Source organism: Cupressus sempervirens, chromosome 2 (assembly GCF_028749045.1).
Source record: "Cupressus sempervirens isolate cs-2001-9-10 chromosome 2, ASM2874904v1, whole genome shotgun sequence".
NCBI classification, from domain to species: Eukaryota; Viridiplantae; Streptophyta; class Pinopsida; order Cupressales; family Cupressaceae; genus Cupressus; species Cupressus sempervirens.
In genome coordinates, this window is record NC_143119.1 from 632,594,165 (window position 1) to 632,612,609 (window position 18,445).

An 18,445-nucleotide genomic window follows, 5' to 3' on the forward strand; every position below is an offset into this window, starting at 1 on the left:
TAGACAATTTTGTTAAATTAATAGTTTTTTTTTTCTTTTTTTATTTGACAATGCAAATAGACACGTGAGAATATTAGATTGTGAAAAAATATATTTTTGGATGTCATATGAGAAACCAACAACTTTGTTACTTTAGGGTATTGCCATGACACAAATTTATTTGTGGATTGTAGCATGCAAAAAAAAATAAAGCGCTCCCCTCTAAATTTGAGATTCACTTTTTAATTTTTTTTCTTTCTCATCCACACAATTTTATCATTAGCTATACACATGTTCCCTTTGTGATGGCTTTAATTATGTTATCTTCTTGAATGAAGATGGCCATTTGAGAACTATCTACTTATGTTCATTACTTGAGATGAACTGTGTGTGGGAGTGCACACATAATACATACATGCATACATGTGCATGTAAGCATATATACATATGTATGCATGCATGTATGTTTTTTGTAGCTTCATAGTTTCTAATTGCCATTTTAAAAGATTTGGATTTATTGATAAATAAAAAAGTATACAATATATAGGTGAAATTGGAAAAAAAAATAGTATTGTTGAAAAGAAGGTTGTGTCAAATCAAAGAAGAACCAATTATATGAAAATATAGAAAAGAAATGATAGAAAATATTTTATATTTGTATAGGCATCTTAACCATTACTTAATCTTTTCGTGACCTGTATGGATGCATTTGACTGGATAGTTTTGAATGCTCATACGAGGAAGTTACAACCAATGCATTTAAGATTGTAAAAGTAGTGGATATATTTGAATTCATGAAGTATTTGAATTTACTTTACATTAAGAATGTAGAATTAGTGGATGAATTTCAATGGATGGATTTGAATTATTTGATTAGATTTGAAATTACTTATATAGTGACACGATGGAATTGAAATTTGCTAGTAATAATTGCTTTTGTTATTATTGTGAAGAGAGACAAAATTTTGGATCTTTTTTAATCATACAAGGAATTTCTTGGATTAAATTGACTAATAGATCGGCATGATAGTACTTCAAACTATTGCACTAGGATTGATACTAATTACAATGTCTATTTTTTGATAGGATGGTTGGCATAAAATCTTGCTACATAAAAATATGTACAAATAGTAATATGACATATGTTAGTTATACTATTAAGACTCTTTTTTCAAATCTTTTCAATATCTATATTAAAAGTGGAGAAATGTCTTTTCAAACATTTACACAATTACACATGAAAAGAGTACACTTTATGTCATATCATCAATTTGAAAAAAAAAGTGATGTGTATTTTGATCTATTCTTATCTAATTCCATAGTGTACTTACTATTTTTAACTATGCAATTTAAAGTCAAACATTCATGAGGTCCTTTCTCCTAATTAGTACTTCACATTACAAATAATTAAAAATATATTATATTATAATTTTTTAAAAATAGAATTCTTATAACAAATAGGGCTCGTACTATCCATATGCTCTAGGTCTTATTATATTTTTCTCTTGTCAAATAAGAGAATAGTATAGAAGATTTTGATGTGGTAGTGGACTCTTAAATACTCACCTTTTGTCAAATTCAATTTGAGAGTAAACTCTTTTACACAGAGTTCTATGGAGTAGTGGACTCTTAAATGCTAATTGCTTTAGTTGAATTAGTTGTTTGAGGAAAACCAAGTCTTCAACTTCAACTTTCTTAGTCAGGGGATTCATAATAAAAGAGCTCACAAAAGATCCAAAGTGTCGCTTGGTATCTACTTAACAATACCCAATAATTGTGCCGTCAAAATTTCTTGTACTTATGAACAAAGGCACTTATGCGCAAATGTTAGATAGTGGTCGTGCATAAATTTTGAATACCAGTAATCATGCACAAATATCTTAGGTACTAGAGCACAAATAGACGAATCAACTATTGATAGACAAAAAACTTACTAATAAACTTTTAATGATCATGGCTAATGTCACAGTTGGGGCGCTCAAACTACAACTTATGCTCTTCCCCTACCCTAGAATAATAGACTTCCATAGAGCAAAACTTATAATTATTAAATTACTTTAAGCTTAGGACCTAAATATCATGGTAACCTTTTCCACATAGGCAACCAATTTGTAAACCACTAAATATTGTTGTACACACATAAAGATTCAGCAGCAAACCCCGATACACCACCATGCACTTTTTAAGATACGGCGCACCGAGTGTCACCATACAAATAGCAAATAAAAATAAAAAGCACCAAAAGCACAACGCACTTTTACTGCACGGCCTACCAAATGTCACCATACAAAAGGCAGAACAATCCAACCACACACAAGCGAACTAATGGACAAAGATAATTTGTGCAGAAAGCCTGTAATATTATTCAGAAGAACCCAAGATCGAGGGCGACTGGCCAAGGAATCTTAAAGCGAAGTAATGGCAAACGAAACGCAGGTTGATCTTTGCTGCTGTGCTTTTTTACTTGTATCTCTGAAACTTTTGTTAAACGCTACGAAGAATAGCAGGTAAAATAATGGATACGATAGGGTTGTAGAAAGTAGGGTTTTGTTGGAAAGAGCGAGATGAAAACTGAGTTGCTTTTCTGTTTTTGCTAGGGAAATCCGTTTGCAGTTGTAGAACGGAATGAGTAGCTCAACTCCACGCACGATCCGCAGCCCTCAACGGCCCCGTGATCGCAGTGCGCCCTACACCAGAAATTCCCGCCGTTCTGCCAGGTTTTGTTTTTCCTTCAACCTTTTCTCTCATTTCAGTGAGGCAAATCATGTATCTCCATCACATTCTCTCCCGATTAGCAACGATCAGAAATCTTCGATGTAAAATATCAGATGCCGCTCGTAAAAAGTTCCATGTATTCCCCTCATTTGTATATTACCGTCTCTGAATCCTCGGCTCTGCACGCGCTTCATGCTCCGATTCCGAAATCACTCGAGAAATATCGTTTCTTTCATCCTTTAAATTAAATTCTGCACCATAACTCAAAAAAACCGGGGTTTATCAGTTAACAAAGCTATGGACAGATCTGATCCTGATGATAGGCCTTAAAATCGAAACTTTCAGAAATTATTATACGGATATTTCAACAAAAGATAAATTGCCCTAAATGTTGGATTTGGGTAGCCCCAAATCACAATATTTACAGTAATTCTATAAATTTAACAGAGATTAGGGCAAATCTACATACATAAAATGTCGTCAAAGAGTAAATTATATGCATGATCTGAAACCCTATACAAGCTCTGGTTACCTCAAAATTTCCAGCTCGCAGTATGGTGAGAGCCATATACTTCCCCAATGTTGTAAACATAATCTGTGCAAAAAACCCTACAAATATAGATGTGTTGATAATAGATATCCATTGGAGAGGCTGTTGCAGCTGACGATAGCTCATTAACTCCTGAAAATGTAACCTTTCAGAAGTGAAGCAGATTGGATTTGTTTTGTCCATCGTGACAAGCAATGAAAAAGCGGAGAGCGTCTAGGGAAACATGGAGGCCGCTTATGTCTGACTCTGTTTGGTGTCTCATACAGAATCGAGGTGTCAAGTATAATTTCTTAGTGTTACACAGTACAGTGACGCAGTCAACAAAATAATTGTATTGGTAGGGTCCAGAGCATTTGATGCGCTGGAACATTTAATTTTTTCTACTTTGCCGCGTCGAAGTAAAGTATATTTTCTTAAGTAAATAATTGTGTGGGATTGCCTTTTTTGCACTCTATGCACAATTATTGACTCATATTCCTCAAGTATTTTATACGTAATTTAGCTATTTCGCTGCCCACCGGCTTTGAGAATTGCATATTGGTTGCCATTCTGCTGTTCGCTGACAGGTGCAACTTGGTCTGTAATTCTGGATAAAGCAAGGTTTCTAAAGAGCTGTCCTTCGAGTAAACCTCGGAGTCCTTATTTGGCCTGAAGTTTTTGGGAGGCCAGTGGCTGCTTTGTTTGTCTTGATCTAGTCTGGGCTTGATATTGTGTCTGCTTTATGCTCTGCTCAGTAATGTATTTTTTCCCCCATTGTTTTTGTTGTCTCATCTGTGTGAGAGTCAGTACGTGACTGTGATTACTATAGTTGTAATGGATTTGAAAAAAAATAAATTCAATTTTTACTCTTATAAAATCTTATTTTTAAAATGCTTGTACATTTCTTTTTTCATCAATATAAATCGTACGATGTGATTCAAAAATGCGGAAGAGAGAGCAATATAAATCGTACGATGTGATTAAAAAATGAGGAAGAGAGAGCTAATCAGAATTTTTCTTTCTGTTTTCAAGTTAGTATGTTACAGTCATAAGACTCCGTAATATTCTAAAGAATTATATTTAGAAGAAATATCCATTTTAAACATTTCAAGCTTTTAGTACAAAGAAATTGAAGGAGTTCAAAATATAAAAGAGAATATTCATATAAAACTGAAGATCTGTAATGTTCCAAAGAATTATATTTAGAAGAAACATTCACTTTAAACATTTCCAACTTTTAGTACCACGAAATTGAAGGAGTTCAAAATATAAAAGAGAATAATTAGTTTATAGATGATCATTTAAAAGGCTTTTCAAAATCTAAGATGATCATTGATGATAAATGAGAATTTATACAAATTGTTTCACAACTGAATTACATAACTATTATCTAATTTCATATTGTTTTTCTCTTTCTTTTGCATCTTTTGTTCTAATAACAAATTAGGAAGCACGATAGGAAATTATGTTGATGCTGATTAGATCATTTCTCCTATTTAATATTTTGTCTTACAAGTAAACAAATTTAAATTTAAATTCTTATAAGAAATCGGGCTAGCATTATCCATATGCACTTGTTCATGCATAAGGCCTTCTTGTTAAATTCATTCACATTGAACTCGAAAATGCTAATTATTTTTGTTGGATTAGTTGTTTGAGGAGGCAAAGTCTTCTATTTCTACTTAATCAAGATTCATAGTAAAATAGTTGACAAAATATTCAAATTGTTATCTATTTAAAGATATCTTAATTATTGTAGACTCAAAATTGTAAGTATTGTCAGTGGGCCCTAAGTCTATTGGTGAAGTTGAATGGCTTACAAAGAGCCCACAAGAGATAGGCTCCAACATCATAATTAATAATTTTAAAGTTGAATACAAAGTATATAACTTTTGAAACAAACTTGACTGCTAGAGTTACAAGTATAGTTACAGTCTCTATTCTAAACAACTCAACATTATCAAGGTGATTCCCTAGGTACAATAAGCTCGTTTGTTGGAATTAGCAAAATTGGGTTTTGATTCAAATCTTGAATTTGTAAAAGTTAGGTTTTGTTTTTCGAAATTAGTTGGTCTTGCTGGTTTCACCTTGAAGATGAGTGAGAAGATTTGTCTTCTACATTTGGTTCATGAAATTGGAATTGGAATTAGACATTTTTTCTAGACAAAATCTTCATGTCTAAATCAAAGCCATAATAAAAGAGCTCACAAAAGATCCAAAGTGTCCCTTGGTATACCCAAATAATTGTACCCTCAAAATTTCTTGAACTTATGAGCAAAGGCACTTGTGCGCAAATGTTAGATTAATCAACAATTGATAGACGAAAAACTTACTAATAAACTTGTACAAATAGATTAATCAACTATTGATAAACAACAAACAAACTAATAGACTTTTAATTATCATGGCTAATTTCAGAGTTGGGTTGCTCAAACTACTACTTATGCTCTTCCCCTACTTTAGAATAATAAACTTCCACAAGGGCAAACCTTATAATTAAATTACTTTAAGCTAAGGACCTAAATATCATTGTAACCTTTTCCACATAGGTAAGCAGTTATAAACCACTAAATATTGTTGCGCACACATAAAGGTTCAGCGGCAAAGCACGATATACAACCATGCACTTTTTAAGAGACGGCGCACCGAGTGTCACCATACAGATAACAAATAATAAATAAAAAGCACCAAAAGCACAATGCACTTTTACTGCACGTCCTACCAAATGTCGCCATACAAAAGGCAGAACAATCCAACCACACACAAGCGAACTAATGGACAAAGATAATTTGTGCAGAAAGCCTGTAATATTATTCAGAAGAACCCAAGATCGAGGGCGACTGGCCAAGGAATCTTAAAGCGAAGTAATGGCAAACGAAACGCAGGTTGATCTTTGCTGCTGTGCTTTTTTACTTGTATCTCTGAAACTTTTGTTAAACGCTACGAAGAATAGCAGGTAAAATAATGGATACGATAGGGTTGTAGAAAGTAGGGTTTGGTTGGAAAGAGCGAGATGAAAATTGAGTTGCTTTTCCGTTTTTGCTAGAGAAATCCGTTTGCAGTTGAAGAACGGAATGAGTAGCTCAACTCCACGCACGATTCGCAGCCCTCAGCGGCCCCGTGATCGCAGTGCGCCCTACACCAGAAATTCCCGCCGTTCTGCCAGGTTTTGTTTTTCCTTCAACCTTTTCTCTCATTTCAGTGAGGCAAATCATGTATCTCCATCACATTCTCTCGCGATTAACAACGATCAGAAATCTTCGATGTAACATATCAGATGCCGCTCGTAAAAAGTTCCATGTATTCCCCTCATTTGTATATTACCGTCTCTGAACCCTCCGCTCTGCACGCGCTTCATGCTCCGATTCCGAAATCACTCGAGAAATATCGTTTCTTTCATCCTTCAAATTAAATTCTGCACCATAACTCTAAAGAACCGGGGTTTATCAGTTAACAAAGCTATGGACAGATCTGATCCTGATGATAGGCCTTATAATCGAAACTTTCAGAAATTATTATACAGATACTTCAACAAAAGCTAAATTGCCCTAAATGTTGGATTGGGGTAGCCCCAAATCACAATACTTACAGTAATTCTATAAAATTAACAGAGATTAGGGCAAGTCCACATACATAAACTGTCGTCAACGAGAAAATTATATGCATGATCTGAAAACCTATACAAGCTCTGGTTACCTCAAAATTTCCAGCTCGCAGTGTGATGAGTGCCATATACTTCCCCAATGTTGTAAACAGAATCTTTGCAAAAAAACCCTACAGATATAGATGTGTTGATAATAGATATCCATCGGAGAGGCTGTTGCAGCTTAAAATGTAACCTTTCAGAAGTGAAGTAAATTGGATTTGTTTTGTCCATCGTGACAAGCAATGAAAAAGCGGAGAGCTTCTAGGGAAACATGGAGGCTGCTTATGTCTGACTCTGTTTGGTGTCTTATACAGAATCGAGGTGTCCAGTATAATTTCTTAGTGTTACACAGTACAATAACGCAGTCAACAAAATAATTGTATTGGTAGGGTTCAGAGCATTTGATGCTCTGGAACATTTATTTTTTTCTACTTTGCCATATCGAAGTAAAGTATATTTTCTTAAGTAAATAATTGTGTGGGATTGCCTTTACTGCACTCTATGCACAATTATGATTCATATGCCTCAAGTATTTTATACGTAATTTAGCTATTTCGCTGTCCACCGGCTTTGAGAATTGCATATTGGTTGCCATTCTGCTGTCCGCTGACAGGTGCAACTTGGTCTGTAATTCTGAAGAAAGCAAGGTTTCTAAAGAGCTGTCCTTCGAGTAAACCTCGGACTCCTTAATTGGCCTGAAATTTTTGGCAGACCAGTGGTTGCTTTGTTGGTCTTGATCTAGTCTGGGCTTGTATTGTGTCTGCTTTATGCTCTGCTCAGTAATGTTGTTTTTCCCGTTGTTTTTGCTGTCTCATCTCTGTGAGAGTCAGTACGTGACTATGATTACTATAGTTGTAATGGATTTTTTTTCATTAAAAAAACAGAACAAAAAAAGTTCTATTTTTACTCTTATATATCTTATTTTTAAAGTGCTTGTACGTTTCTTTTTTCATCGATATTTGAAATCGTATTATGTAATTCATAATGAGGAAGAGAGAGCTAATCATAACTTTTTCTTTCTGTTTTCAAATTAGTATGTTACAGTCATAAAACTAAAGAGCTGTAATATTCCAAAGAATTATATTTACTTTAAACATTTCAAGTTTTTAGTACGAAGAAATTGAAGGAATTCAAAATATAAAAGAAAATATTCATAACACTGAAAATCTGTAGTGTTCCAAATAATTATATTTACAAGAAATATTCACTTTAAACATTTTGAACTTTTAGTACCAAGAAATTGAAGGAGTTCAATATAAAAGATAATAATTAGTTTATAGATGATCATTTAAAAAGCTTTTCAAAATCTAAGATGATCATTGATGATAAATGAGAATTTATACAAATTGTTTCACAACTGAATTACATAACTATTATCTAATTTCATATTGTTTTTCTCTTTCTTTTGCATCATTTTGTTTTAATGATAAATTAGGAAGTACGATAGGAAATGTTGATGCTGATTAGATCATTTCTCCTATTTAATATTTTGCCTTACAAGTAAACAAATTTTAAAAAAAAATTCTTATAAGAAATCGGGCTTGCATTATCCATATGCACAAGGCCTTCTTTTTAAATTCATTCACATTGGACTCTAAAATGCTAATTTTTTTTGTTGGATTAGTTGTTTGAGGAGGCAAAGTCTTCCACTTTTTACTTAATCAAGATTCATAGTAAAATAGTTGGACAAAAGATTCAATTTTTTATCTTAATAAAGATATCTTAATTATTGTAGACTCAAAATTGAAAATATTGTCAATGGGCCCTTAGTCTATTGGTGAAGTTGAATGGCTTACAAAGAGCCCACAAGAGATAGGCTCCAACATCATAATTAATAATTTTAAAGTTGAATACAAAGTATATAAATTTTGAAACAAACTTGACTGCTATAGTTACCAGTTACAGTTACTATACCCTGATCGTAAACAACTCAACATTATCAAGATGATTCCCTAGGTATAATAAGCTCGTCTGTTTTGTGGAATTAGCAAAACTGGGTTTTGATTCAAATCTTGAATTTGTAAAAATTAGGTTTTTTTTTCGAAATCAAGTTTTTCAAAATTAGTTGGTCTTGCTTGTTTCACCTGGAAGACGAGTGAGAAGATTCGTCTTCTACATTTGGTTCATGAAAATGGAATTGGAATTAGACATTTTTTCTGGACAAAATCTTTGTGTCTGGGTCAAAGCCATAACTGCAGTACACTGTGTGAGTTCTACTGAGACATAACCCCCCAACTACGTTGATAGCCTCGTGTCGCACCACCCTTTAGCTTAGTGTCTTCGTCGTCTTTGTAGCCTCTACTAACCCTCGCCAATCTCTGCCTTTCCCCTCTACTATGTGCCCAACGTCCTGCGACTCAACACTTCTTGCAACTCAACATCAATCCATCTACGTCCTCTGTGGTGTATGTCACAGATGGATTGCAATGAGTGGGGGCTGCTATCTTCTTTGTCCGCGTGACGTGAATGTGCCACGATCACCCCCTACGAATTCAAACAAACCTTGACCCCCTTCACATTGTGAGGAGATCGAACTCCACTACTCGGTCTCGAACATGGGTTGCCTATAGATAAAACACAGTGCACCCCTCTATGAGCTTAAAACCCTACAGTTGTCCAACAATAAAATCACTTGACTTCAAAAATTAAAACATTTTAATTTCTTCCCAATCTTCAAAAAGTAAAATCTAGAATTCAATTCTCATTTCCACCTATCTAGATTTATTTTGGGGCAAAATTAGAATTTTGAAATTCTACTTCTACTTTATCATTTTGGACACAAACACCTGAATTTGACAAAATCAGATTACCACTATCCCAATTCCAGTCCAATTCCAGTAAAGAAACGGATTATAGAAATAAAACTCGGGTTATAGAAACAAAACTTACAGCAAAATTACTTTTTGACTTTAGGGCCCATTTGGATCGTGGATTTGAGTGGGAATTAGGATTTGGAATTCTAAAAAAATTCCAATCCACTGTTTGGGTGTGCAAAATGTGAATTAGAATTTGGTAAAAATGGGATTCAGTATCCTCATTTATGCTCCATTTCAAGGATTTCATCTTCCATCCAAATACTTGGAATTGGTGATATACCCATTTTAACTCCAATTTGGAAGAAAATGAGCATTCGAAATTTATTGAAACCAATAATTTTTGGTATCTGCCACAATCCTATTTGGTTTCACGCTCGAAAATATATCGCCATTGCTGCCATTACCGTTCATCTCTTTTGCATTCTCGGTCTCTTTCTCTTTGTTGTCGTTGTCGTTGCAAATCAGAGATTATGCATGCCATAGAGGAAGACGACTTACCGTTGGTATTATTGGTGGAGGAGGGTAGAGAAAAAGTAGACCACCTGTTACTGATCTTACCGTTGGTAATATTGGTTGCCTAGGCTCCTTTGATTTGCCTGAATTTCGTACCCTTGACCTAATTGTGTGCTTCGAAGGCATTGCAAAGGTGCTGTGTTTATAAGCAGAGGGATTATTATTCCTCACATCTAGTCCCCTGTCACTGCGACCCTGGATTACAACATTCCTTGCCGTGTGAAGGGGAGGAGGATTCTCTTTCTCTTTCCGTCTGTCTTTGCATCTACCTTGCTTGGCCTTCTCTTCTCCTTCTTCCCAATGATAGTAGACATTTTTAACAAGAAGCTGCAGATGGAGATGGAGATCGTGATAGGGGAAGGTTTTTAGTAGTACATTATTGTAGGCCAATACCCCCAAAATTCAAATTTTAAATTGATTTACACTTGCGCTATATCAAGTTTTGATCACCCTAAAATGATGCATTCCATTCATCTTTAAATTTAAAAAAAAAACCTTACTCATGTCAGTATTCCAATTTTAGAAATTTGCAACCAAACGGAGGAAATGAGTATTGTCATAATGAATTCTTGGTGAACCAAACGGTCCCTACTAAAATTCTCAAAATAGCAATCTGGATTTCAAGTTCCAGAATCCCAAATCAAGGCTTTCGAATGCCAATTCTGAAATCATATTCCAGCAACCAAACGGACCCAAAGATAAACATCATGGAAACGCTTTACTAAGAAAACTTCAGTCCTAACTCGCAGCGTCGGATGGAATTTGAGGTGTTGATTTAAGTGTGCTAGCCTCAGGCCGCCTTATCTATCCAAGATAAGGACTTTTGGGAGGTGGAGTGGACCCCAGATATAGGCCAGATATACCCGAGAAGAAACCAAAACTAACTTAGCTATCCAAGATAAAGACTTTTAGGAGGTGGAATGGACCCCAGATATAGGCCAGATATACCCCGGAAGAAACCAAAACTAAATCTTTTTACGGATAAAGAAGGATTATTAAACAATAAATATGATTGTACGCATATAAAGATTCAGCAGCAAATTACTGTAAAGCACCATGCACTTTTACTGCACGGCCTGCCAAGTGTCACCGTACTAACGGAAGAACTACCTCTCACAAAGAAAACCACACACAAACCAACAAATGGACAAAGATGATTGGTACAGAAATCCTGCAATATTATTCTGAACCCCTTCGTCAGAAATAAACAAACAGTCATACCCTTCTGAACCAGAGATCGAGGGCGACTGGCCAGAAATCTTGAAAGTGTTAAAGCTAATTAATGGCAGATGAAACACGGGTTGATCTTTGTTGCGGTCCTTTTTTATTTGTATCTCTGAAAGTTTTGTTAAATGGTGCGAAGAATACCAGGTAAAATAACGAATACGATAGGGATTGTAGAAAGTAGGGTTTTGTTGGAAAAAGCGAGATGATTATGTAGTTGGTTTTTCTGTTTTGTTAGGGAAATCCGTTTTGCAGTTGAAGAAACGGAATGAGTAGCTCAACTTCACGCAGGATCCGCAGCCCTCAGCGGTCCCGTGACCGCAGTGCGCCCTACACCAGAGATGCCCGCCCTTCTTCAAGGTTTTGTTTTTACTTTTCCCTTTTCTCCCTTCTCAGAGAGGGAATTCATATTTCTCTCCATCATATTCTCTCCCGATTTGCAAAGATCAGAAATCGTCGATATTAAAGTATCAGATACCGCTTGTATTCAGTTTAATGTTCCCCTCATCACCTTTGTATATTATCGTCTCAAGAAATCACTCAAGAAATATCATTCCTTTCATCCTTCCTCTTTCAATCGGGGTTTATAAGCTAACAAAACTAGACACAGATCGGATAGATAAATTGCCCTAAATTTGGAAGCAGGTAGCCCTAAATCACAATATTTACAGTCATTCTATACATTTAACAGAGATTAGGGTAAATCCACATGCCCAAAGTGTCGCCAATAAGAAAGTTTGATCCATGATCTGAAACTCTGTACAAGCTCTGTTACCACTAATTTTCCATTTCAGAATGTGATGAGTGCCATATAATTCTGTGCAAAAAATCCCTACAAATGTATATCCATTAGAGAGGCTGTAGCGGCTGATGATAGCTCCTTAACTCCTCAAAGTATAACGCTTCAGAAGTGAAGTACATTGGATTTGTTTTGTCCATCGTGACAAGCAATGAAAAAGCTAAGTAGAGCTTCCAGACAAACATGGACGCCGCTTATGTCTGACTCTGTTTCTTATACAGAATCGAGGTGTCCACTATAATTTCTTAGTTGCACATATTACCATAGTCAACAAAACAAAATAAGTATATTCGTAGGGTCCAGAGCGCTTGATGCACTGGAACATTGTATTTTCTGCCTTTGCGGTGTCGAAGTAATGTTTATTTTCTTAAATAAATAATTTTTGGGATTGCCTTCTTTGCTTTCCACACAATTATGATTCATATGCCTCAACTATTTAAGCATAATATAGCTATTTCGCTGCCCACCAACGTTGAGAGTTGCATGCGGTTGAAATTCCACTGTCTGCTTACAATTATGTCTGTAATTCTGGAGAATGCAAGGTTTCCAAAGTAGGTAAGAGCTGTCCTTCAAATAGGCGCCAGAGTCCTTAATAGGCACCTTTTTGGGAGACCAGTGGCCTGCTTGATTGGTTTGCTCTGGTCCGGGCTTGTATTGTGTTTGTTTTATGCTCTTCTTAGTAGTTGTTGGTTTTCCTTTTTTATTCTTTTTAGGTTTATGCTGTTATTTCCCTGAAATTCATTTCGTAACTCTGATTACTATTTGATAGACTTTTTAATGTTTTTATATCAATTTGTAGCAGTTTTGTATGTATTTTTTAAATGATAATATTCTTTTTCTTTGTATTAATATTTTGGATCATATTTTGTGACTTATTATTAGGATAGGAGATCTAATCAGAACTTTTCTTTTCTATTTTCTAATCAAAACTTTACAGCCATAAAATTGAAGATTTTTAATGTTCCAAACAATTATATTTAGAAGAATATACACTTTAAACATTTAAAACTTTCAATATAAGAAAATGGAAGGAATTTTAAATATAAAAGAGAATAATTAGTTAATTATACATCATCTATAACATAACATGTTTGACATATTATGCTTAGACTTCAGATGATAGCTTTTTTTTTTCTATAGAGGCTAGATGTCGGTGTGTTGTGAATTTTTATTATATTAGAAACAAAGTTAAAATAAAATTCTTATAAGAAATAGGGCTTGTGTTATCTATATGAACTTGTTCATACACTAGGTCTTATTGTAATTTTCTCATGTCTAAGATGGATGTAATAGTGATGTCTTAAACATTGATCTTTTTAAATTCAACTTAATGATAAACTCTCACTTTGAAATACTAATTATTTTTTATTAAGTTGGTTATTTGAGGGAACAAGTCTTCAACTTCTACTTGGTCAAGATTTATATAATATAGTTGACAAAAGATTCAAGTGGTTGTTGGGTACCTACTTAATACCTCAATAATGGTACACTCAAAATTCATAAATAGATTTTTAATCATCATATTTTTGACTCTTTAAAAATTAGAAATTTTAGAAATTGAACACAAGAAATACAAGACTTTAAAAAATACTTAGTTACTATGACTACTAATATTCTTCTTCTATCTTTTATAGGTCAACATTATCAATATGACCCCCTCATCTCCATGATAAACTCTCATAAAATAAATGTTATAGCAAAATTACCTTTAACTTAGAGCTAAATATCATTAAAACCTTTACAAATAGGGGACTTTGGTCCTTGCCTGCAATGTCAGCAGAGGAGGCATAAAGCAATATCTTTGGTTTGAATTCGAGGTGCAGATTAAAGCAATGAACTTGTAATGCAAACGTGTTAGCCTCAGCGATCCAAGATAGGGACTGTTGGGAGCAATAATGAACTACATAAATACCCTTGAAGAAACCAAAATTAAATCTTATTGTATTTTCTCATGTCTAATATGGATGTAATAGTGATGTCTTAAACATTGATCTTTTGTGATTCAATTTAATGATAAACTCTTTCACACTAGACTCTAAAATGCTAATTAATTTTTATTGAGTTGATTATTTGAGAGAACAAGTCTTCAACTTCTACTTGGTCAAGATTTATATAATATAGCTGACAAAAGATTCAAATGGTTGTTGGGTACCTACTTAAAGATACCTTAATAATGGTACACTTAAAATTCATAAATAGATTTTTAATCATCATGTTTTTGACTCTTTTAAAATTAGAAATTTTAGAAATTAAACACAAGAAATACAAGAGATTTAAAACATACTTAGCTACTATGACTACTAATATTCTTCTTCTTCAAAAAAAAGACTCTTTCATCTAACTCACATAAAAAAATTCTTATAGCAAAGTTACCTTCAACTTTTACAAATAGGAAATTTTAGTCCTTGCCTCAGCAGAGGAGGCATAAAGCAATATCTATGGTTTGAACCCAAAGTGCAGATCAAACCAATGAACTTGTAATGCAAACGTGTTAGCTTTAGCTATCCAAGATAGGGATTGTTGGGATCTAGAAGGAACCGCATAAATACTCGTAAAGAAACCAAAAATAAACTTCTACAGATAAAAAAGCAATATTAAACACCAAATAAAGTTGTACACATAAAGATTCAGTAACAAATCACTATAAACCACCATGCACTTTTAAGGCACATCCTACCAAATGTCACTATACTAGCGGAAGAACTACCTCACACAAAATTTAAAGTAAGCTCCACACAAGTCCACTAATGGACAAAGATGATTGGTACAAAAAAAACTTGCTCTTATTGGACTGAATCATTTTGTTAGAAACAAACAGAGGAGGCATAAAGCAATATCTTTGGTTTGAACCCAAAGTGCATATCAAACCAATGAACTTGTAATGCAAACGTGTTAGCTTCAGCTATCCAAGATAGGGATTGTTGGGATCTAGAAGGAACCGCATAAATACTCGTAAAGAAACCAAAAATAAACTTCTACAAATAAAAAAGCAATATTAAACACCAAATAAAGTTGTACACATAAAGATTCAGTAGCAAATCACTATAAACCACCATGCACTTTTAAGGCACATCCTATCAAATGTCACTATACTAGCGGAAGAACTACCTCACACAAAATTTAAAGTAAGCTCCACACAAGCACATCCTACCCCTATGAGGACCTTCTTGAACACACTACTAGATTCTCGGCCATGGGGGACATCATTATTTTGGGAGACTTTTAACTCGCCGACTAGAGACCTACAACCTCCTCTCCATGATCGCAGGTCTGATCCCATGTGTACGACTGGTTATGATCCTGGTTCTGTGGGTCTGCTTCGCCTCTCCGAGGATTATCAGGAGCCCTTCACCAGGTATGGTCGTAATCTATTACAACGTTGTGAGTCTTCTAATTTAGTTATCTTGAATGGACTCTCTTGCTTTCATGGATCCAAACTCTTCACTTATTGGCCACATGATGGTGGTGCTAGTGTTGTTGTCTATGTTCTCTCTACTGCCTCCTTAATACCTCTCATTTGCCGCTTTACCATCTCTCGCCTTCCTCTGGCTGATCATGCCCTCCTTAGCATCACCCTTCGGGGATCCCTCAAACCTTCTCCTCCTTGCTTATCCGCTTCTCCTTGCCCCCCTCTTCCCTCCCCCCATGCTTGTACTTCTTTTTGCTTCTTTGATGGTGACATGGAGCTCTTTATCTATCACCTTAGACGACTTCTCCCCCAAGACCCCTTCCCCGACTTTGGGGATGTCATCTCCATGTTCCACTCACTTGCGTCCACCTTGTGAGAGTTCGCTTTTCTCTCCATTCCCCACTGCACCTCCTCGCTCACCCTTCGCCCTAGTCACAAGTCTTGCCCCATGTGCTAGTGGTTCGATTAGGACTACAAATCCTTTCGTCGCATGCTTCGCTCTGCTCCACCCACTACTTCTTCCTCCTCTTCCTCTTAGTTGAGGCTCGACTACCGCCACTTTCTTTGCCATAAGAAATGAAAGTTCACTTTTCTGAAGTGTAAGTCTCTTTGTGCCATGTTCTTCCAGCCCCCTAAGCTCTTTTGGCGCACCATGTTTCCTCGCCAACCCCCCACCCCTACTCTGGACCTTCACTCCCTTACCTCCCACACCTCCACACTCTATGATATTCCTAGCCATCCCCTTCTCCATCTCATCCTCCACCCGACTCGTTCACCTTTTCTCCTTCTCCCACATTAGTGAGGCAGTTAGATTTATGAACAATAAAAGAACTCCAGATGAGGAAGGATTTCAAGTTGAATTCTTCAAGTTGGGTATCTTTGTTCTAGGTCCCTCCCTTTCTTATAATGCTCTTTAATTGAGTGGTTTGTGTCGGCTCCCCCAACTCTTGGTCATGAAATACTATCTATTCGATCCATAAATCTGGGCCAGCCTCTGACCCCGAAAACTACAGGACCATCATAATTGGGCATACCTTTGCCAAACTCTATATGAATGTACTAAACCATATCCTATCTAGTGAGCTCGATCAGCGACATTGTCGAGCTAGAGGTCAGGCTGGGTTTTGTTCAGATTTTCAGACCACTGATCACATTTTGACTTTACAGGCCATTATTGAGGAAGCTCGCCACTGCTCAACGAAAGTTTATTGTTGTTTTGTTGACTTCTGCAAAGCTTTCGACTCTGTTCCTCAGGCGGCTCTCTTTCAGCGTCTTAGGGACATCGAGATCTTAGAGATTCTTATTACAACTATTATGAGGTTATATGAGTGCGTTGAGGGCAGATTTAGGACTCAACAAGGCTTCTCTGATACTATCCAGAACATTATCAGGGTAAAACTGGGTTGTCCTCTGTCCCCCACTCTCTTCGGCATCTACATCAATGAGCTTGAGGCTTTTCTCTGTGATTGTTGACTCCTTGGCGATGGTTGTTATTTACATCAGGTATTGATCTCTGTTCTCCTTTTTGCTTATGATGTGATTCTCCTAGCATCTTCTCCCGATGGTCTTCAACGACTCCTTGATGGCTTGGCCTCTTTCTAGGACTCACGTGAGCTAGTTGTAAATCTGGACAAGACTTGGGTTATGGTCTTCAATTATTTGAGGACATCCCATCTCCATTTTTACTTTCAGGGTACCGAGATCGAGATTTTATCTTCATATACTTACTTAGGGGTTAAGTTTTCTAGACCTCGATTTAGCCCAAGACTAGCCATGTAGCCTAGAGTCAACAAGGGGTTCAGATCCCTTGCTATTCTTGAGCGACAGATCTTTCAACACCACTTCCAGAATACCATGGCTAAGATGTCTCTTCCTGACTCCCTGGTCAAGTAGACTGTCCTCTATGGCTCTACTATTTGGGGCCCCTCCCTGTTGGAGTCTGATTGGGGCTTTGTTGAGAGAGTCCAAACTCTTTTCCTTCAACACATTATTATGTGTCATCGGTTTACACCACACAACATCATTCTGGTTGAGTTTGGTGCTCACCCTTTCAGATTGGGGACCATCTTTGGTTTAGTTTGGCTCTTTCATCGACTCTTGAGCTTTGCTGATTCCTTCGATGATTGTTACAGATATTCCTACTTTGCTTATTGTTCCTCTATGGAGGTTGCGGGTTTAGACTCTAGTCATAGGTTTCGTTGTTGGTACACTCAGGTCTTTGCTCTCTTGGGCTTGATTGGTATTAGTTTGGATCGTCTTCCCCCCTTCCATTTTTTTTTGGACACTCTAACCCATCTTTTTCCACCTTAGTGAGAGTTGAATGAGCAAGTTAGACTTGACATCTACAGATAGTATGTTATCACGACTTGGAGGAATCCCCCATGTGGGCTCCGTTCGTGCATGTCTTGTTATGCTTAGTACTTTCTTGATATCTAGGACGGGATCATCTTACATCCTTGGTACCTCGCTCGTCGTTGGACTCACACTCTTCACATCTCCTTGGGATCTTTTAGAGTAGGTTCTCATCGACTACATATTCAGATTGATCACCATATTGGTAGGGAGGATAGGAACTGTTGGCTTTGTCACCTTGGGGAGGTCGAGCCCAAGTCTCACTTTATTTTTCGTTGTCCCATTTACTATGAGATCCGAGGGAGATTCTTCTATTTATTTAGAGAGTGTCAGTCTCTTACCTCATTCTTCAGATATATTGACCAACACTGTCTTGCACTTTATCTTTAGGAGACCATGTAGCTTCGTGAGCACACTATACAACTCCAACATTGCTCGACATCGACCCCTACGCAGCTCATCA

At 36.1% G+C, this 18,445-nt stretch overlaps 1 protein-coding gene and 1 pseudogene across 6 annotated transcripts in view; one reads left to right on the forward strand and one right to left on the reverse strand.

The window, feature by feature from the left end:
• The first annotated feature begins 2,235 nt into the window (after nt 1–2,235).
• The window catches only part of LOC149574955 (uncharacterized), a 29,564-nt gene continuing 13,354 nt past the window's right edge, over nt 2,236–18,445 (forward strand). The window contains exons 1-2 of one of the 6 annotated variants that reach the window (XM_089814804.1): nt 2,236–2,486; nt 2,577–2,696. In XM_089814804.1, coding sequence (XP_089670930.1) covers nt 2,605–2,696 — 92 coding nt within the window. In that variant the 5' untranslated portion in view covers nt 2,236–2,486; nt 2,577–2,604. Of the gene's footprint in view, nt 2,487–2,576; nt 2,697–5,743; nt 6,180–6,269; nt 6,390–11,180; nt 11,570–11,660; nt 11,783–18,445 lie in introns of those variants that run through there. The other 5 variants (XM_089814803.1, XM_089814799.1, XM_089814800.1 and 2 more) reach the window with 5 other exon arrangements.
• LOC149574956 (uncharacterized) lies at nt 2,729–3,427 on the reverse strand (annotated as a pseudogene).